Source organism: Barbus barbus, assembly GCF_936440315.1.
Source record: "Barbus barbus genome assembly, chromosome: 47".
Taxonomy (NCBI): domain Eukaryota; kingdom Metazoa; phylum Chordata; class Actinopteri; order Cypriniformes; family Cyprinidae; genus Barbus; species Barbus barbus.
The window spans coordinates 20,426,458-20,448,472 of NC_136725.1; the positions used below are offsets into that span (position 1 = coordinate 20,426,458).

At 39.0% G+C, this 22,015-nt stretch overlaps 3 protein-coding genes across 3 annotated transcripts in view; 2 read left to right on the top strand and 1 right to left on the bottom strand.

Annotated features, from left to right (window-relative positions):
* Positions 1 to 285: 285 nt before the first annotated feature.
* Positions 286 to 2,034, bottom strand: LOC306866172 (beta-crystallin B1-like; the record flags this gene model as incomplete). Its single annotated transcript, XM_079411246.1, has 5 exons — positions 286 to 463; positions 546 to 688; positions 768 to 900; positions 1,278 to 1,396; positions 1,909 to 2,034. 5 exons carry the CDS (start codon positions 2,032 to 2,034, stop codon positions 286 to 288), a joined length of 699 nt encoding a protein of 232 aa, XP_079267372.1.
* Positions 2,035 to 5,855: 3,821 nt separating this feature from the next.
* Positions 5,856 to 8,266, top strand: LOC306866173 (beta-crystallin A4-like). Its single transcript, XM_079411247.1, has 5 exons — positions 5,856 to 5,911; positions 7,026 to 7,144; positions 7,504 to 7,645; positions 7,807 to 7,949; positions 8,035 to 8,266. Exons 1-5 carry the CDS (start codon positions 5,873 to 5,875, stop codon positions 8,180 to 8,182), a joined length of 591 nt encoding a protein of 196 aa, XP_079267373.1. The 5' UTR covers positions 5,856 to 5,872; the 3' UTR covers positions 8,183 to 8,266.
* Positions 8,267 to 9,480: 1,214 nt separating this feature from the next.
* Positions 9,481 to 22,015, top strand: part of LOC306866206 (G protein-coupled receptor kinase 3) — a 49,066-nt gene continuing 36,531 nt past the window's right edge. Inside the window, exons 1-2 of the mRNA XM_079411299.1 lie at positions 9,481 to 11,322; positions 15,846 to 15,922. Coding sequence (XP_079267425.1) covers positions 11,210 to 11,322; positions 15,846 to 15,922 — 190 coding nt within the window. The 5' untranslated portion in view covers positions 9,481 to 11,209. The remainder of the gene's footprint in view (positions 11,323 to 15,845; positions 15,923 to 22,015) is intronic.

The window sequence follows — 22,015 nt, forward strand, 5'->3', positions numbered from 1 at the left end:
ATTTTTTTTTTCTTTTTTTTTTTTTGTGAATTTTGTATTTGTATTGTAGCCTATATGTGTGTATTTAAGTCATTTAAATGTTAGAAAAGAATAACATGAGATGTCAGCTTTTTTGTTTTTCCAAAACATGTTTATTATTGGCATCATAAAAAGTCAGTTAGATGTCCGGGACAATTTAAATGAATCTATTCTGGGGGGAGGAGTCAGAGAAAAGGGGGAGGTACGGGGATAAAAAGCGCCATGAGAAGGCTAGTCGCTATGCTACAGGAGCGCAGCGGGGTGAGTTCACTGTTTAGCGGCGATCAGATTGAAGTGGCCGCGCTGGTGGAACTGCATGTCCCTCACACGGCGCATGGACTGAATCTGAGGCTGGAAGGCGCAAAACTCGTTGTAGTGTCTGTAGTCGCCGCACTCAAACAGATACTGGTAGCCCCTGTAGCCGGGGTACTGGTATCCCACCCAACTTCGAAAAGAGGAAAAGAGTGTGTAAAACATGGGATAGTATTGCTGTTAGCCGTTAGTTGAGGTTTTGTTTCGCTACTCACGCTCCACCGGGAACCTTCACGCTGCCCACTCTGTCGCAGAAGCCATGCGCCCACAGGGTTGGCACGTCGTCCTCCTGGATCTCCATCTTGTTGCCCTGGAAGTCACACTGCTCGAACAGGCAGATCTTGTGCTCCATGGGGTCCTGTAGGCATTTGGACCAGTTAGCAACATGCATTTGAATTCAATAAGGAGAAGTTGGGACGCCGTCCCAAGTGTCCTACCATGCGGATGGGTCTGAGGGACATGAGACAATCACTGCGGTAGCTGTTTGACCAGGTGTCCCAGCGAGGATACTCGCCCTTCTCCAGGATGAACATCTCGCCACGGAAGTTAGTCTGCTCGAAGGCAACAAAGCTGAAGACATGGACAGCAGGGACAGATGTGTACCAGACAGTGGACGAGGAAAAAAAAGAGGAACGGAGGGATGACAGCATGAGTACGGATTGAAAAGGATGGTACCAGCTAGATATAGCTCAGGGTTATAGTTAAGAAAACTGAAAAAGTTTAACTTTTTGCAGTAAGAGAAATAAAACGAGTAAAAACTATATAGGCATATTCAAAATAATAATAAAAAATGACAAAAACTCAAAACTAATTTACTAAAAGTTTAACAAAAAACTCAAAATAAAAAAGAAAGTCAAAATATTAATATAAACTATAATAGTATCTCAATGAGTTAACTACAGCCTCTATGTTTTTCCCATCCACATTAGAAAATATCCATGACTTACGGGCCGCACTCAACAATGATACTGCGGACTCTGTCCATTCCTCGTTCACAAACGTTCGTGCACTCATTCTGGACCTCCATCATCCTGCCCTGGAAGTTCTCCTGGTCGAACAGGAAGATCTGCAGGAGAAGAAGAAGCAGACCATGACCAGGTTTCCCACTTACTTTCTTAATTTCACAAATTAGCCTGATTTTGTGGATACAAAAGGATTTTTCTGCAGCGATGCCATTAAAGAACCATTTTGGGTTCCCCAAAGAACTTTCTTAAAACCGTTAAATAACTTTTTCTATTATGAAGAACCTTTTGCACAATGGAATGTTTCCATGGACGCTGAAGGCTCTTCATGGAACTATAGAAGCCAATAAGATTCTTCAGAACCTTTTTAGAGAACAGTTCTTAAAATAACATTTTCTTAGTGTGAAGTATTGTTTAACTATCTAAAGAATATTTTTCCACTACAAAGAACTTTTTGTGCGATGGAGGTTCCATAGATGTTAAGCGTTATTCATGGCATCATAGAAGTCAAAAAAATAACTTTTTTTCTTTTTAGGTTTCATGCTAATCATAATGTCTGTAAGTGGTCTGTCTGACAAAATCTAATCCCTAAAACCAGTGGAACGCAGATACTTACTTTGTAGTTACCCGTGAATCCGGGCTCTCCGGTCTTGGTATTCTTGCTGGTGGCGGCAGGGGCGGGAGCTCCCTTGTCCTTGGCATCAGTGCCCTGGCTGGTGGCGGACTTGGCGGTCTGAGACATGATGAAGGGGTTCAAGAACGTCTGTGAGAAAAGAGCAAAGGGTGGGAAAATGTCATGAGGCTTGAAACTGGTGCGTATACTCCAGAACATCCATGTGGGACTGGTGTTGTGGGACAGGGGTTGAATGTTAGGGATGGTACGGGTCGGGCTTCACATTTCAAATGGTTCCAATCGCTAAAAAACCAGTGAATCCAGGGCAATTCCCTACTAGATCCGTGAGACGGTGAAGGGACTCAGCTTTTGCTGTATCCGTTTTACCTGGGCTCTTACCTGCTTGAGTACAGCTGTGCTGAGATGGCTGGCTCGTGCTGGCCCCCTCTGACCAGTGCTCTAACTTTTATACCCTGGCAAGGGGAGTACAGAGGCGCTCGGCGTACAATAGAAACCCATCGTCATCAGACTTTGCCTGTGCCAAAGCCGCAGGGTCATCGCATAGCCCAGAAGGCTCTCCCCGCAGCGCCCGTAAGCATTTTACTGTCAATGAAAAGCCCTGACAATGGCACTTTCCCTCTTAGCCGGTGCTCTATGCTATAGGCTACATATGGACGAGAGGTTTCGTGCAGGTCAGAGGTCACGTGATCCTACACCACTCTAATGTGCTCTCTGACTTTGCATGAGTTTCACAAGAAATACACGCTGTGATGTTTGCACTCTGAGTTACATTATGATTTCAAGTGCATTACAATATATAATATATATTTCGTTATTAATGTATAAGTATTGTTATTAATTTATTAATTATTATTATTATTAATTAATTATTTTGATAAATAATTTTTTATTTTTTATATATTTTAATATTTTAAATATACATTTTATATATATTTATTTTATATATATATATATATATATATATATATATATATATATATACACACACACACACATACAAATATATATAATTTTTAATATAATATATTTTTTAGGTTTAATGCATTATTATTATTACTATTATTATTAGCCATAAGAAAAGTTTATATATTGTGTTCATTGATTATTATTATTGCTATACAATGTCGGCCATATTAAAATCCATATCTGACATCTATTAATGGTTTGATCCCAGTCATTCAGATTCTCATGACTTTTAGGCTTATTATTACATCTTCAATGGCATCTTTAAGGTTGTGTTTGTATCTTGGTATGTGTGATAGCAGACACAGAATGAGCTTGTTATGCAACAGAAGGATCCCACATGGAGTTGCACAGAGTCTCACAGGCACTCTTTGAACATGCGGTATGAGATATATGGCTACAATCTTCTCAAATGAATGCTGCAATAGCCCTGTAACAACTGCAATGTGTCTTTTGAGAGCCTCTCCTTACTCTGACTCGCTCAATGATTAGCAATAACCTTTGAAAGCACAGGGATAAATAAAGAGCAGTGTACAAACCTTGAGATGCTTTAGCTTTATAGAAGCCTTACCGTTTTCATCTAACTGTATATAATAAGTGTTTTTTATATTTGCTTGCATTTTATTTTTTGAAATGTGCTATGCAAATTAAATGTATTATTATTTTTATTGTTATTATTGTTGTTGTTGTTATTAAAGTTGTTTTGTCACAGTAAAAAATTATTATTTTTTTAATTTATTTTAGATAAAAATAATCTGGTTAAAAATGTCTGTCAGGGTTTCCCTTTGGGTTGGAGATAAAATTGCAGAGAGTTTGTGAGACTATGATGAAAATGTCAGTTTATAAACAAATAAATGAATGTCCATTTAAATGTAAAATATAGCAATAACATATAACACCATTCAAATGTTTGGGGTCAAAGATGTTTATTTTAAAGAAAGGATTGCTTTTATTTAGCAGGAACACATTAAATTGATCAAAAGTGGCAGTAAAGACATTTATAATGTTACAAAAGATTTCTATTTTCAAACTAATGCTGTTTCCAAAAACATATTATGTAGCACAGCAGTTTTCAATATTTTTACAATAATAATAGATGTTTCTTGAGCAGCAAATCTGCATATTAGAATGATTTCTGAAGGATCATGTGACACTGAAGACTGGAGTAATGATGCTGAAAATTGATCTTTACATCACCGGAATAAATTACATTTTCAAATATAGCCTATTCAAATAGAAAATGGTTATTTTAAATTGTAATATTATTTCACAATGTTACTGTTTTTACTGTATTTTTTGCATAAGAGACTTCTTTCAAAAACATGAGTCTTACCAAAAGCCGAATTTCAGAGAGAACATGCAAAGCTATTGTAAAATGCATTAGACTTATATTGCATTTACATTTCACATTACATATTTAGAGGTTAACATACTTCAAGTAATTAATTTAGGTATAGAGGTTCATCTGAGAAAAACAAAAAAACCCTGATCAATATAATATATAGGTGAAGATGATTAATAAATGTTTAATTTGTTTTTTTGTGTAATGCATGTAAATAGCTTTTTCACTTTTTTCACTCCAAACTATTAATAAATGTGACCCTGGAGCACAAAACCAGTTTTAAGTCGCTGGGGTATATTTGTAGCAATAGCCAAAAATACATTGTATGGGTCAAAATTAGCCATTTTTCTTTAATGCCAAAAATCATTAGGATATTAAGTAAAGATCATGTTTCATGAAGATATTCAGTGAATTTCCTACCGTAAATATATTAAAACTTAATTTTTGATTAGTAATATGCATTGCTAAGAACTTAATTTGGACAACTTTAAAGGAGATTTTCTCAATATTTAGATTTTATTTTCAGATTCCAGATTGTTATAGTTGTATCTATAACATTTAATAGTTAATAGTTGTATTTCGGCCAAATATTGTCCTAAGAAACCATACATCAATGGAAAGCTTATTAATTCAGCTTTCAGGTGATGTATAAATCTCAATTTCAAAAAATTGACACTTATGACTGGTTTTGTGGTCCAGGGTCACAAATAGAGACCAAGATCAACTATTGTCCTCAAAATATTTAAAGGTATCTATAATTTTGATTTACCTGATTTTGATCATCCTGGGCCACAAACAGGGGTTATTTTAAAACTGTACACTATTGTACAAAAGCTGAATGTATTATTGTGTAAATTTGAATACTTTAGAATAATTTCATATCTTTTATTATGGTATTTACTGTAGGTGTATAACATCTTCACAGCATCACTGTAGACCTCCCCTGCTGTCAATCATTATTTTCAATGCATTCGCCGAACCAAAACAACAGTGTCATATATGGAACAGGTCCAAGACCGGCACATCTCCCCCCTGCACATGCACCGTCTCAGATCCGCGTCGGCCCTTAACACATATGTGCATGTGACTCGAGTGTGTCCAGGTCCGAGCGTCCAGGCCTGGATCCAGGCGGGGATAGTGTGGCGTTTGCACTTCTCCAGCTGTATAGATTTAACCCCTCCTTTGTCAGCTGGACAATGGCAGGCCCCTCCCTCGCTGCTGAGCTGGGGCTTTTACTGGGCCCTTTGCCAGGGGAGGCTTTAAAAGGGTACATGCACATGCCCAGCTTTCACTCTCACATCAGGACGTCCCAAGGGCATCGAAGCGAGGTGAGTTCTTCTCCGCTACGGGCCCGTTGTCTGTCCCCCCACCTCCCTCATACGTTTACACCGCCACAGGCCTCGGCTTCTATTAGAGAGGCCTTCCTGTTTGGTCCGATAACTTGAGAATGACTCAAAAACAGAGCACATAGTCAGACCGTGCTAATGTAAAGTCTAGTCTAATTCAGATGCGTGTGTGAGAGGTATGGGATGTTGATTTGTCATCACTGTTATCTTTAGTGAAGTTTCGGAGACTAATTCTGTTTAATCTGGAGCTATGAACTGTTTGTATCAACTTGCTCTTTGTTTTCAAGCAGACGAGATGACTCACCATTGCACCAAGTTCTCTGGCCATTGGAAGGTATGCTGTAAAAAAAATAATTTTTCTGAAGTTGTTAATGAAAAAGAAACAATATTATTGATTATTTTACAAGAAAATACCATTTCAGGTTTTTTTACTCCAAAATGTTAGTTAATTCAATTACATTATTTGTAATTGTGAAATTTACTAGCAATTTCTGACTGAAAATTAATATACACCATTTTTAGTGTATTATATAATAATATATATTATATAGTATTTATTCATATTTTGCATTTGCTTTTATTTTTGTGTACTTTAAATATTTTTTAGTTTTAGTAACTTTAAAAATATATAGTTTTTAAAAATACTATTTTACAATAAGTGCATTTTACAAGAAAATACTATTTAAGTTTATCTGCTTCAAAATTTCACGTTTAATTCAATGCATTTCTTAACATTTCTTTGTAATTGTGAAATTTACTTGAAATTTATGAGGGAAAACAGATTTTTCAAACTTGTAAATCACAAAATTATAACAAAGATGATTTAAATTTATTTGACAAGAATTAGTTTTTTCTGCTTCTAAATATGACATTAATTGAATGTTTCACTTGCCATTTGTTTGTGAAATATACTAGCAATTTCTGAGAAGAACATTTGAAAAGAAAATACTATTTCAGTTTTTCCCCTCCAAAATTTCACATTAATTCTATGTATTACCTATAATTTCTTTGTAATTGTGAAGTTTACTAGCAATTTTTGAGTAAAAATGGTACAATTTTTCAAAGTACATTTTACAAGAAAAAGATATTTCCGTTTTTCTAATTTCATGTTTAATTCATTGTGTTCTTTGCAATGAAATTTACTTGCAATTTCCAATACACGCCAATTTTTTCCAGCGCATACTTGACACTATCCTGTCACTCATCAAGATCTCCAAAACAAGCTGTTGTTTCCCAAGGAATCTTACATGAGTCTGAAAAGACTCCAGTATGTTGTTATCTGGACGCTTTTGCTATAATTAGATGGTATATTTCCTCAAACGTATCCGCTGGTGTTGAGTAACTGCTGCTTTTATAGTGCTTCACATCCCATTTGGCCTTTCCCCCAACATGCAAGTCTTTAATTGTGCCCTTGAAATCTTTAAAGGTGCCCAACCTCTGTCTTCCAGATCATCGTGTACGACGAGGAGTGTTTCCAGGGTCGTCACCATGAGTTCACTTCAGAGTGCTGCAACGTCATGGAGTTCGGTTTCGAGAGCGTGCGCTCATTGAGAGTGGAGAGCGGAGCGTGAGTGTTTTCTCCAAGCTCTTTGTTTGATAGTTTACGTAATTCCTGAGGTTTGTGCCAATTATCTCTTCTGTAGCTGAGACTCCATGCCAGAAAAAATCATGCTCTGACCCTTCACTCATGTCATGTTTTTTTAAAACTATTTTTTTAATTTTAATAAAAAAAACTTATCACAGTTTTAGTTATTTTAGTGCTTCAACTTATTTGATTCCATTTAGTTGCCAAGGCCATGCTTTTTCCATCTAATATTTATATTTAATTTCAGCTTTATTTTATTTAAGAAGATAGCTTTAGTACTCAATAATAACAACACTGTGGCACACAAGTTCAGCCGAGGTTTAACCCGTGTTTGTCTTCAGGTGGGTCGGCTACGAGCACGGAAATTACCAGGGTCACCAGTTTGTGCTGGAGCGTGGTGAGTATCCTCAGTGCGATGCCTTTGGAGGAAGCAATGCCTACCACATCGAGAGGATGACCTCCTTTAGACCCATTTCCTGCTCTGTAAGTTCACAAAGCTTTAAAACCACATCGTACATCACTGACACAACCTGCCTTATCTGACCTCATTTTGCATTTAATTCATATTATAATGACCATTTTTGGTTTGCATTGGAAAACAAATGCTCATTGGCTGACATTATGCTTAATATAACTCCATCCAGAACCACAGGGAGTGCAGAATGACTATCTTTGAGAGGGAGAACTATCTGGGCCGCAAGGGAGAGCTCAGTGACGACTACCCCTCTCTTCAGGCTATGGGATGGTGCAACAATGAAGTGGGCTCTATGCGTGTTCAGTCCGGAGCGTGAGTATCTGTTTGGGTTCTTCTGTCATTTTTCCTTTCGCATTTTTCGTTCACCGCTGTCTGTTCTTCGATCCGCACGCGACAGGTTCGTGTGCTACCAGTTCCCTGGTTACCGTGGATACCAGTACATCATGGAGTGTGACCGCCACTGTGGGGAGTACAAATACTTCAAGGAGTTTGGCTCCCATTGCCAGACCCCTCAGATCCAGTCCATCCGCCGTATCCAGCAGTAATGGATTTCTCCTCGCCCCTCTCCTTGCAAAAACTCTCATGCCCCTTTCTGCCCGATGCTAAATAAACTGTCTTTCTTAAACCTCACTGACCTCCTGTTATAAATCTGTGTCCAAAAAAGAGTGCATTTATTAAAACCTCAACATTGAGGAATTTTGGACACTTTCAAATAAATTAAAAAATATTAAATGCTGTGCCTTTTAGTAAAAATTTTTGAAACTGGTTATATAAGTTGTTTTGGCTCACAAACTTTCTTTTTAAAAGGATAGTTGACCCAAAATTCTGTCATCGTTTGTCAGATGTATGAGTTTATTTCTTCTGTTGAGCACAAAATTATATATTTTAAAGAATGTTGGTAACCAAATAGTTGACGGTACCCATTGACTTCAATGCACAAATTACTATGGAAGTCAATGGCTACCGTCAACTATTTGGTTACCAACATTCTTTAAAATATATAATTTTGTGCTCAACAGAAGAAATAAACTCATACAGGTTTGAAACAACCAGAGGGTGATTAAATCATGACAGAAATTTTATTTTTGGCTAATCTATCCCTAGGAAGTAAAATACACATTCACAAGTTTTCCGCCAGAGGGAGCAATAAACCTACAAGCCAAACGATCATAAGAAAGGCATGCAATAAAATAATCAGCTTTAATGAGAAACTAAATATCAGAATTCTCTTGGAGGATAAGCGAACACGCTCCAACTTGCTCCCAAAGGTGGGTTTAAATATCAGTGTTTGTCAGATTGAATCCTATGACCAGGAACTGAAAGGAGAAACCCCCCTAAAAAAAAAAAAAAAAAAGCTTTTTTTGTAGATGCATTGTTGATAAAAGAGGTGGGATGCGCTTACACAATGATTTTTATTTAGATAACATGGCGCAGCCACTACACTTTGCTACTATGATGTAGCCATGGCTTATGAATATTAATTACGCACGATGACGTGCGCCAGTACGCCTAGCAGACGGCGAATGAAACATCCTTCTATGGGGAAGATTCGACTCATGAATATTAATGAGGTAACGTGCCTGGCCGCTTCAACGTCAGCAGGATCTATTTAATATTCATAACTCAAGCCTTCGCCGTAGTAGTTTTTTTACGCTTTTACATTTAGTCATTTATCAGACGCTTTTAAACATGCATACGTTGCGTAAATCAATTCAGTAAAAGAAGTTTAACAAAAGAGCACTAAAACAACTCGAACAACAGCGTCAGTGAATAAAATGAAAAGGCATTGAAGTGCTTTCCTGGAGTCCAGCTGCGCTCCAGCGCCGGGTTTTGCAGCGACTCCGCCGCTGGGAGGAAGTGCAGCTCGCAGAAAAACCTGAATTTCACTTCACGACGCGCCGTGGGGCTCAGCTCACTCACACTCAAGCACTAAAACAAGAAAATAGTCCATCTGGATTAACCACAGGGGGTCCTCAAGAAGCAGTGTCTCCCGGGACCGGACTGGAGTGCTTTATCTGGACGGATGTAGTGTTTTTGTTGAGCGACGACTTGGATCTGCGACCCAAACACGGATGGGAAACAAAAGAGTGCTTTCTAACATCGAGAAACCCAAACCAGACGTCTTTTGGAAGAAAGTGCATCTGAAACCCCTGAACGAAGCGTGTCGGGGTTAAAAACACGTCGTTTTCTCGAGTTTCGTCCAGAGTTTGAGACGCACAGCCATGCAGATGAAGTTCCGCACGAGATCAAGCGCACAGATTTCTGGGTGAACGCTTTAATTTTGTGTTTTTTATTCACAACTAAATCACAGTAGCTGGGTTTTTATGTACAATCCTGTTTTGAAGTTTCATCTGAACACGTTTTGTGGCACCATTTTTTTTTTTAGAAGAAGGAAACTCGGATTGCTTTCGTTCACATTTGCTTATTTCCTTTTCTAGCGCCCCCCTCTCATCTGTAGCTTACAGTAGAGCAAGATCTCTTAGAGCACACCTCTCATTACATAAATAAATTGACCAGCAAGCAAATCCAGTTTAAGAGGAAAACTGCATTGATGCACGAGGCAGTGGACTTGCATCCAAACGCATCTACTATAATTTAGTCTCTTTAATGTGCTTCTGAGATCAAGACAACCAGTTTGGATCAAGAGGAGTGACAGGCATCGAATCACACAAAAATGGGGATTTGTTTGTGATAATACCAGGATATTTACACTCGTGCATGTGCTGTTTAGATCTTGAATGCTTTTTGGATATCCAGAGAACAATCCAGCTGCTCGTGTCGCATTATTTATGTTTCTCCATCCACTGGGCTTCAGATTTCCACCATCTTTCCGCTTTTTAAGAAGAGTGTGCGTGCTGTGGCTAATATCGGCGTCTGTTGTCATGCATTGGGGATTTGGTCAGTTTTTTAACACCGTAGCTCGTTACAATTTATGTTCTGCATCTTGTTGGTTTTAACGGGATTGCATTGAGGTTTTGATTTGAGCATCATCCATTTGTGACACTGCCTGGCCAGCTTGCATGTATTTGTAGTTAACCAGCCCGTTATTTGCATTCATCTGCACAGACGGCGGCTGAAATTAACTCGCATGTCGTTTAGTTGACGGTCGTTACACCTGCAGGCGGGTTCTTCGCGTTAAACTCACCCAGAGCAGGGGGGTGCTGGATGGGGGTTCGATTAATCGATATTATCGTTATCTCCATCTAGAATTATTATTTTTTGAAAATATCCGGACCTGTCGGTGATGCCATGCACATATTTCTCCTCTCGAAGCCATTTCTGCTGCTCCAGTAGACCTGAGGGTGCTTCATAGATAAGCAACCCATAGATTTTCAGGGTGGATTTTTTTTTCTGCTTTTTCGTCTATTTTCAGCCACGATGGTTGATTTCTGAGAGACTTCTGAGAAAAAAAAAACGGTAATAAAAGAACTGAGGCTGGGATAGATGTTCGCGCCTCTCTCGCGCATCACCACCACAGCTCCCGCGCTCGTCTCGTGCTGAGTCCGCCCACCGTCCCCTCACGGCCGGTTCTGGTACCGTTAGCGACTCGGTTCGACCCAGAGGGCTCGAAGATGGCGGACCTCGAAGCAGTTCTCGCCGATGTCAGTTACCTGATGGCGATGGAGAAGAGCAAATCGACTCCAGCGGCCCGCGCGAGCAAGAAAATCATCCTTCCTGAACCCAGGTAAGCGAAACGAGTCTGAGACAGTTAATTCATATCCGTGACGCCTAATATGTTATTGTGAAGCGGTGGGTTGACATGTCAACATATTGAGGTATTAATGTCCACTGCATTTTGACTGAATATTCCTGTAATTTGGTGTTAAATAAGCGATTTCCTGTCACCATCCTTCGCAATGGCCTCTCATACACAGGGTTTGCTGCTTTCTTGTTTACAAAAAACACCATGGTATTTTTAGACTATCTACTTGTATATAGCTTAGTAATATACCATGCTATTTAAATACTTAAGAATAACATGTAAATACGATGTTATGAATGTGATAATCAGGCCTGTAATATCTGATACCGTGGTAACACTAGAGTACTTTTTTGTTAGCGTTGGCTAAATCCTAATTATTTAGTTAAAAAGCTAATGTCACAGATTTTGTGCTGTGTTTAGTGTTTTTGAGGTTGTTCAGCAGTTACTGAGGCCTGCTGGGAAAGTCTCCCGTGTGAATCAATGGCTCTTATCACCTGTAGATTTGCTCCGGGTTGAGGGTGATATTCACTGTAAACAGGTCCAAATTCTGACATTGCCTTCACATTTTGGCTTACATACGCAATAAGGCTTACAAATGCCCTTTGTTGGGGTTTTGTGTGACTGTTTTGAATGCTTAGATCTTGGAAACGTTGAAGCAGACAGCATCTATTATATTAGACTATACATGTAATATGTTCCGATGATGAATGTGTTTCTTGCACCTCGTATCAGTTAACTTTTAGTTTGTGCTTTTGTTTTTAACTTCTGCTTTCAAATATTAAGCAATAGGTTTTTTCCACACAGCCTATATATTCACAACTTGTTTTCATTGCCTTGGAATTGTTTGGAGGACAACATTGGGCAGGATGTGGGATAACAATTTTGTAAATAACTGATGGAAATGATTTTTTTTTTCATCCAAATAAGTTAATCAGTTAATCAAATAATCAATATATAAAAATGTTATATTTATGTCAGATTGAATTAGTTCAGATTAGCTAGACATTCAACAATTCTTGTCCCACTGAAAGCAAGGAGTCTGATGGTGTCTAGAAGTACTAAACATAATTAGGCCTAAAATATTGTTAACTATGGTCTTTGTTGGAGTTTATTGTACCTGTCGTCTTGGATATCATGTGAGGTCCCTTGTGTGTATTGGATTTTGTTTTATGGCCACTGTCTGAAAACCATAAAAGTGATAAACTGACCATGCTGTTACATTTTGTAGTTATTTGGCCATTTACTACTCCATTGGGTGACTGAACATTGTAAATGTTATTTAGACCTGCTTTTGGTAACAAATCGAGGCCCTAGAAATAGGAAATGGTATTTCATATTTCACAGTTTGCTCATCTCATTGGCTCACTGTGGTGATACGGCTGTCAGTTTACAATGTAAAGCCTGTAGTTGAACACAAAGCTTTTATTGTACAGTTTACGTGAGCATGTGTCTCAGTATAGCCTGCGCCTTCGTGGAATTGCAGTAGTTGGAATGTTTTTAAAGTTTATATAACACTTAAAAGTGATTAGTGATCTCTCAGTGTAGCTGCCAGTTTTGTTGTCAGGTAAACAGATAAGAAGTGCACAGGTAGCAATGCAACCCTTTCTTGGAAATATGGGCTATTAAGGCCTTGTTTAGACTTTTCCTCAGCATGTGATGGTATATAGTGTTTCCCAATGTTTAATTACCTAGACTGCTGCAAGGGTTTAACGCGAAACTAGGACAGTATTGTAATTTTACTTCTCTAGTTAAGTATCACTTATGAACCAAACGGGACATTTTCTATTGGTCATCACAGCAAATTGTGAACAGTTTGAATCCGTTGTGAAATCTGTGTGGGGAAATCCTGATTGAATATTGAATCCTATTGGAATGACTGGATTTCACCCATGAATATTTGCTGAACCACTGTAAATATGACCACACCTTGACAATAGTACTGTATTTCTGTCTCTTGGCTGATAATGTTGTAAAATTATTATTACATTCAAATTCTTTGGCTGCATCTTTGCAAATGTAATATATTTCTGTCTTAGGCATAAGAATAATATAAACTTGATGTTGTTGTATTCAAATAGTTTGGCTTTCTAAAAACACCAATCTGAATGTGACTGAGACGCTATCACAACTAAACTTATTTTGGTTCAAAAAGTCCACCAGTTACAAGTCAATGCAAAGACTTTGTTCGGTATGGCCCCTGAAAATGGGTTGAAGCACCTAATTGATGCACTTAACTTTAAAATGTACCATGCTACATAGCGGGAAACGCTGGTATAGATGGAATAATTGTTAAATTTTGCTTGCATAAGCCTCTGTGTTCATGCCTTTTTTAGCATGCTAATAGAATTTGAATATGTGCCACCTTGAGCTTTAAAGACATTTTTGTTGACGTGATGGTTCTGAAACCTTGAACCGAGAGTATCTTAAGTAGTGTGTTTTAAGTGCTCAGTTTGATTGCTGACCTGCCGATTATTTATAGAGCTTGTCCTTAGTGATTATCACCTATGTAAACATATCATATCATATAATCCTGCGAAAGAATTCAATCAGGCTTTTTGAAGAGTCTTCTGTGAGTCGGCCAGCATCAGGACATAGGCAGAGTAGACTTGCGGCAAGATTCATTTATGGTTAATCATCTTCCTTCCTACGCCAAGGCTAATATAAACGTCTCTCCCTGGGCCAAGATGATGCATGTGCCGGTGGGCTATTTAGCCTCCCCGGATGGTGCGGTAATGCACGGTACGAATTTGAAACGATAACAAGGGTTGGCTTTTCCGGTCAGCAAAGTGGTAAACCATACATCCGCTCCTCATTGTGATTAGTCTGCTTTAGTGGCTCTGTTTGCTCTGAGGGATTACTGTAGTCCTCAGCAGGGTGGCATTACCATAGATCGAGTGAAAGCATTAGCCGTTGACATCAGTGTCCCCATCATTAGCATTATTACGGGATCCATAAGTTTCATGCCACTCCCAGCTGCACCTTCTAACACTGTCATTTAACGTCAAACTCTTCTTGTGACACTCAAGCACTTGTTTGTTGTTGTTCAGTAAGCGTTTTTGAACCCCTGTGGTATAAGAGAACCGTATCGATATCCCATATTGGCAGCAGAAATGATCCAGCGTGCATAAGAAAGCGTAACCTGATGTTACAACAAAGGCATTTGTTAATAAATAGAAGGTACTTTGTCCTTTGCCGGCATAGAAAGTAGCGGCGTAGAGAGATAACGCAGCTCTGCTACATTCTCCTCGGGCCAGTCGTGAGCCCGCTGGCAGAGAGGTGAGATTTTGACAGCATGACTGGAAGAGACTGGAGATTGTTTCAGTCACATAGACTTTGGACTGTGGGACGGGACGGAACTGATGCGATTGCAGACAGACAGAGAAACAGATGAATGTGTCTGAATCCAGAGAGAGACAGGCAGCAAGGGGTCACGTTTGTTGTGGTTGAATGCAATATGTCCTGCACGGGTACAATACTGCGTTTTAAATTGTATCCATTAGTCGGTGGTTTTGAACTAGTTACCACATTTGAGATGCTAAAGGCCAGTTAATGTGTCATAATAATGTAGGCCAGGCGATAAAATATGAATGCGGTGTGTGAGTAAAACATGTAGTCATTAATAAATGAAATGTTTGTTTATGTCTTAAAAGCGCTCATGGCAGGCTTGAGCTTTCAGTGATCAGATTTAGCTTTTTACAGTAATTTACTAGGGCAGGGCGCTAAAATATTATTTTTAAGCCAATATTGATTTGATATATCCCTATTTATATATTTGCTCTGAAATTACTTGTACGGGGGTTTTTAGAATGTTCAATGCTAGAATTAGATGAAGTATTTAATGATTTTATTTTATATGCACTAATATAACAAAAACATGGTAATAAATGGCTAGTAAGACTTTTTGTGTTTTTAAGTATCTTTAGTCTCTTATCCTCAGCAAGGCTGGATTTATTTGATTAAAAATGCAGTAAAAACGGGAATATTGTGAAATATTATTTCAATTAAAAATAAGTATTTTCTACTTGAATATATTTTACAATGTTATTTATTCCTTTGACGCAAAGCCCTATTTATATTAGCAGTCCTGATATCAGCCCTGTCTGTTTACTGTAATGTGTCAGGTCACTCACTACAGGGGTGTCTGTGTCTGGTCCAGGACTGCAGGAGCATGTTTGGGGACACTCCTATCTCCCCTGACCTGCACTCTGACTCTGTGGAGCTGTGGTTGGGTGATAATAAGCCCTTGGAGGGGGTGCTAATTGATTCAGTCTCCCAAACTTGCTGCTCATTAACACCCTCTCCCAGGGCAGCGTGGCAATGCCCTCCGTTGGGAAGCGACGGGCGGAGAATTGAGCAGGTGGTTGCGGAGAGACCTAAACTAAGGCCGGGATCGAGGTGTAAGGGCAGCGCAGGAGGCTGGCTGAAAAATTCTCTTGCCTTTTGATGTGGGGTTTGAATGGTGTTTGTTTGTTTTGAACTAAAGACATTTTCCCATTTTCTTACAGTATTCGAAGTGTCATGCAGAAGTACCTGGAAGAGAGGGATGAACTGACGTTTGACAAAATCTTCAACCAGAAGATTGGTGAGTTTTCTCAATCTTTCATGTCACTTTGAGCCAGATTTGCGTTGTAAAAAGGTCCGAAGTTCTTTGTCGTCATTTCAGATTTGTAAAAAGGCCATTGTTGTGGACGTAAACAGAGTAATTCTTAGAATAAGCTTCTAAAAATCACCACAGACCCTTGAGGAGGACATTTTAATCACCATGAAGTTAAATAATGATCTTGTTCTTCCTTTTTTCTTATCTGCCGAGTCAAAGCCAGCTCTTTGTTCTTTGTAACCACTGGCCGCTATGTCTGCTTTTCTCTATTAGTCACCTGAACAGTTAAACTCTTTGTCTTACAGTGTGTCGTACAAATGCTCCTGTGTTATGGTGTGATGAATGCATATGCCCAAATAACCTCAGGTACCTAAGTGAAAGCATGCTTTTTTCCACTTGGTGCTTTTGGAGAAAAGGCGTGCTGAAATGTGTGAAGTATGAGCTGTGAAGGCACCATGGGAACACGGCAGCCAGCCCAAGATTTTGATTAACCTCAATTTTTACTTACTTTTGTGTCTGAAGTCCCAAGTGAGGATCTCCTTCAGTGGTTTCTCTCTCTTTCTTGACTTTTTTTGCACACTAAAGCCTGGTATGCACCAAGCTGACACCAACGAACTAGTGACGACGAAAGCAGACTGCGGGGTTGGCAGCGTCTTGGTCCAAAGTTGCCCTGACACACCAAGCCGACGCTCGACACCCGACGGCCAAGTAGGGTTTTTTTTCTCGAGTACTGCTTCGGCAGCTGAACAGCCAATCAGAATGATCAGATGGCCCGACTGACAGACGAGCTCTGACGCCGATTAAACATTGAATAGGCCGAAAACAAGCCGACAAGGACCAACTTCAGCCGACGATGCAGAGCACACTGAGAAAACAAAAACGACGTCCTGACATCCGACCGTCGGCTTGGTGTGTACCGGGCTATACACAATAACACGCTGATAGCGCCGTTTTAGGGTAGCTGAGATTCTTATCACCGGTTTTAACCAACAAAATGGTTAAATTTGTTAGAACAGGGTTTCCCCACCTGAGATTTGAGAATTGATGGAAAAACTAGTAATTAATTAAGGGAATATTTCACCCAAAAATTACAATTTGCTAAAAAAAGTACTTGCCCTCAGGCCGTCCAGTGTAGAAGAGTTTGTTTTTTCATCAGAACAGATTTGGAGAAATTTAGCGTGACATCACTTGCTCACCAATGGATCCTCTGCAGTGAATGGGTGGCGTCAGAATGAGAGTCCAAACAGCTGAAAAAACATCACAATAATCCACATGACTCCAGTCCATCAGTTAACATCTTGTGAAGTGAAAAGCTGTGTGTTTGTTAGTAACAAATCGATCATTAATGCTGCGGATTATTGTGGTGATTCTATCAGCTGTTTGGACTCTCATTCTGATGGCTCTATTCTATACTACTCACTATACTATTACTTTAAATCATAATAAAAAGAAATAAAATGTTGTATTTGTTTATCTGCATGTCATGTGACCAATAATAGACCACAGAACAGTAAACATGCAAATGTGTTAAATTATTTAAGTATTAGAAGATGGAAATGGACCAGACTTCTGTTAATGGTTTGTCTTAGTTGTAGGCCATTGTTCACTGAACTACCTAGATCACCTGTTTAAAGACACTATAATACAGGTCTTTTATTGATCCCATGTAAGTATGGCTGGTGTTGAATCAGATAGTGAAGGAAAAGCAGTCAAAAATTGTCTTACGTTTAGTGAACTACTTCAATACTGTTTGAAAGCATTCCAGGATGCACCTCTTGTAGTTAATAATCTAATCCAAAATGCAGAAAATAGTAGTAAGTGGTCATATTTATGTGTTCTTATTTTTTCATAAGCTGCATGTTTTATGCTGTCAGTGTTACTGTAGTATAAGATGAGTCACTATTACAAACTGTTATGCACATATAAACAAGTGGTCTATTTGAGAGTGGGAAACTTGTTCGTGGTCTTAACAGGGAAGCCAAGCCGCTCTGCATGTGCCATGTTGATGGGTCTAAACAACAAGTACATTAATTAAGTGAAAGAAGGATTTTCACTAATGCAAATATCTGAAGCTTGCAAATATTTCAGGTCCTCTCTAAAGAGAGACGCGAAGCAGGAAACCGAAGTCCGCTGCTGCGGTGCCGCTAGTTCACATGCAGAATTTGAATGACAAATGTCTCTTTTGCATCTGACCAGTGGAAGGAGATAATGACTCAGGGACTGGTTGCATAATCAAATGCTTCCCTCCTGTTTTTGTCTTTTAACCCTTGTTTCTGTGGCATTTCATGTTTATTTGATGAACTAAATAGCCTAGTGTTGCATGATGTAACGATATACATTACTGCTGGCCTTTTCTAGGCTAGTTCTTTTAGGGCGTGATAGCTGCGACCTATTGATCTATTTTTTTTCTTTTTGATGTGCATATGATTGTAATGTCCTAAAAAAGCTAATGTTGCATGGTTTCTCATATGTTTAGTTTATTTTTAGCAGACCTTCTTGATTTATTGCAAAAACATGCTTCCCACTGTTAAGACCCTACCCTCGCTGTGATCATATAAGACCTAATAGGGATCAACAAGTAGCTTTTACCATTAAAATTGCATGAGAAACTAATAGAAATGAATCTTGCTTAGCGGTAGAGGTAGAGAGCAACACAAGGATGAAAAGCTCAGACTCAGGGGTGTCTGTCGGCCCAGAATGACATCTTCCTCCATTAATATAATTTGGTTTGACAGTCACAGCCATGAAGACGTTCGCACGGAAAAACTGAGCATTTGATGTCTGACTTTATTGGCAGAAGAACTTGATTTACTGGAACATCTGGAATGGTCTAGATAATGCTGTCTATACATGTTATAATATGAGAAGCATTCATAAATATTGAACTATGGAGCAAGAAGATTGTTTTTCCAAGTCAGTGATATTTTTTCTCCTCAGCAATCCCCACTGTTTAATGTATCATGTGCCATAGTTTTATACCTAGGTCAACACTGATTTATTTAGCATTTTTCCTAGCATTGAAAGCTTTGAAATGGTTAACAGTCCTTCTGAGCCATGTGACCAATAACTGTCTGGCGCAATGGGAGAAAAAGCTTCATGTTCCTCCTTTGATTGTGCCAGACAAGCGTAGCATTTCACAGCTACCATTGTTCTCTTTCTACCCTCACCGGTTAAACGAAAGCCATTTTGCCCAAACTCTTCCATGACCTACACGCACCGAAGATCTTGCATGCTCTGCAGATCGATAAGCTTGTTGCATTGATGCCTTTTATTTAAGTCTTCGTCCTGTCTGGGAAGTCACGACTGACTGTAATAAATAACGCAGGGCAGCTCAGGGCGAATAATAATGAATAGCCCTGTTTAGCCGAACGGCATTGGCGATCCAGTGCATGCACGCTTGTGTGCATGTATCTGTGCACAAACGAGACAGTTTGACAGCAAGTTTCGGGCTGATAATGATGTCTCTCCATCCCCCCTCTCCATGACACATGATTTATTGGTCTGCAATGTTGGTCTGTGATACAGAGATGCTGCACTGCAGTGCAATTCTCCTTCATTTGCACTTTCTTCTTCTTTTGCTCTTTTTCTTGTTAGCATGCTTCACTTTGTGGCAGGTGACATCAATTTCATTTTATTGCGGCCAGCGGAATTTTTGGAACAAGGTCTTGAACCCTGCACAGAAATAAAATGTTATGTTGTTGCAGTGCTACTACTCAAACATTAAAAAGGAGACCAGAGATGTAGATGAGGATGTTCAAGGCGTAGTTCTCTTCATCATTTACTTTACATAAAGCCCTGTGAACGTCTTTCGTCCAGTTTTTCACCAAAGTAAATGTTTTGGAGAATCTCCCAGCTGCTGTTTTCCATTAAATCAGAATTAATATATTTAAATAAATTAAAATTATTATATTAATTTTAATTAAATTTAAATACTATATATATCATCATATATACATGTTTTATTAATATTGTTTTTAATTTTTTAATTTAATACTTAGCCAGTTTTTTATTAAAATCTTGCCCTTAAAAAAATTACTTGCATGAAAGATATTTTCTGTGAATAGTGACTGTAATGTCGATATCCAAAGGTATAATAATTTTTTTTTTTTTTTGGAGCTTGACAGTTAGTGGTCACTATATGCTTTTGGTGTATGAAAGAGTGGATTGAACATTCTGCAAAGCTCTCCTTTAATGTGCTTTGAAAGAAAGGCGAACAGGTTTGAAACAATCTGAGGATGAGTAAACGGTAACACAGTTTTCATTTTTGGATGGACTAATCCTTTAAACCACTCTTATGCGTTTCACATGAAAGTCATGAATATTTAATGTTAGTTCAGACGTATGAAATCTTCATTTGTCCCATCAGGCCAAATACCGCCAATAGCCACGATTGCTCTGCTGTGAGTCAGTGTACTTGTTTGTGATACACAACCAGATGAGCAGTCTCTTCGTTTCCTGGCCCAAACCATCACTTATCATGCAGACCCCACCTCCCTCTTTATCGTCAGTAATGGTTTCACGATGACAGCCCAGAGCTGTCAAAGGACACAGCACACACCGTCCCCGAGCGCGCATCGTAAAACCATCATATCTCTGCCATCTCTTTGAGCTGGTCGGTTTATTCTTCTGCATGCGTTTCATGGCTTTGATGCCCGGAGGAGGCGTTCACGGCTCCTGTGGATCTTCCGATCTGTTATGATGTTATTCCTCTATCTGCCCTCCTCCTGGTTTCTTCATTTGTGTTCTGCCTGTCCACCCCTCCTCCTCCTCCCTCATTCACATCTCCCTTTCTCTCTCGTTCCATCTGTCAGAGTTCTGGAATGGATGTTTGAGAGTTTTGTGTTGCCTAGCAACTGCAGTTGCCATGGGAATGCCGACGATATCCTGTGTTTGCTTGGCGACCGGGAAAATAAAATTAAAGGATGAATTAAAGAAGGAGGAAATAGATGATTTCTATTCAAACAAAGCAAAAAAAAAGCCCCTAACAGAATATTCACTGATATGTTTGGATAATTACACCCGTCCTCTTCCTGGCCTGAGGCTGGGAGCTCTGATTGGTCGGATTGATCAATGGCCATTAACGGTTTAGGTTTCATTTTCAGTGTATATAGATGCATGTTTGACCATTGTCTGTAATGAGAGTGGAACATATCGATGCGTGTCCTTTGCTAGAGAGTCAGACCGTCTGTGCCCAGATGTGTTTATGTGTGTGTGTGTGTGAGTGAGTTCATGCATACGTGCGCATATGTGCACTAGCATTGCATTAATTGACAGTTCTTTGATCCACCAGCCTCTGTTAATTGCTCTGGGATTTGGAGAATTAATTGGCCAGTCAATGTCATTATTTCCACCCCACTCGCCCTCTCTCTGATACTGAAATCACGTAGCTTGAGGGACACTTTTAGAAAATGCAGAGTGACTGGGGTCAGTGAATAAAATGACCTGGTAATATTAGTTTTGAAGTGCAGTGTCTTTTACCAGCTTAATTTTTACGTTCTCATTCAGTCAAAACATTATAATGTACTTGGTGTGATTTTAAGGTCTTCTTTGAACTTGTTTATGTGTTGCACTGTGTCGCTCACGTGCAGTCCAGGCATAGAAGTGGCAAAAATAAAGGCCGGATTGTGGAGGCGGGCCTGTCTTTGAGTACAGACCAGAGTTTTTAAATTTGAAAGCAGCTTGTGTCTTCCCATTGCTGCGTGGACCGCTGGGAGAGGCTCTGGAGATTTTGATGTTTCCAAACCTGCCTGTTTTCTTCTTGCCAAATTCTATGTGGAGAAGGCAATCACATAATGCATTTCAACAAAGTTATCTAAAGCTATGAAAGCTATCTAATTTAGATGTGGAGTGAAATGAGAGCGATCTTTATAATGTTACAAAAGATTTCTATTTCAAATAAATGCTGAACTCTATGAAAAAATGTATCACTGTTTCCACAAAAATACTAAGCTTGATTGTTTTCAGCATTGTTTCTTGAACAGTAGATCAGAATATTAGAACGATTTCTGAAGGATCATGTGACACTGAGTAATGATGCTGAAAATTCAGCTTTACATCACTGGAATAAATTACATTTTA

Excerpts from the sequence above, each read along its gene's own strand:
- LOC306866173 (XM_079411247.1), top strand. The coding sequence starts at position 5,873 with ATGACTCACCATTGCACCAAGTTCTCTGGCCATTGGAAG. Across the intron at positions 5,912-7,025 it reads AGTTCTCTGGCCATTGGAAG|ATCATCGTGTACGACGAGGA; the intron begins GTATGCTGTAAA and ends TCTGTCTTCCAG. Across the intron at positions 7,145-7,503 it reads TTGAGAGTGGAGAGCGGAGC|GTGGGTCGGCTACGAGCACG; the intron begins GTGAGTGTTTTC and ends GTTTGTCTTCAG.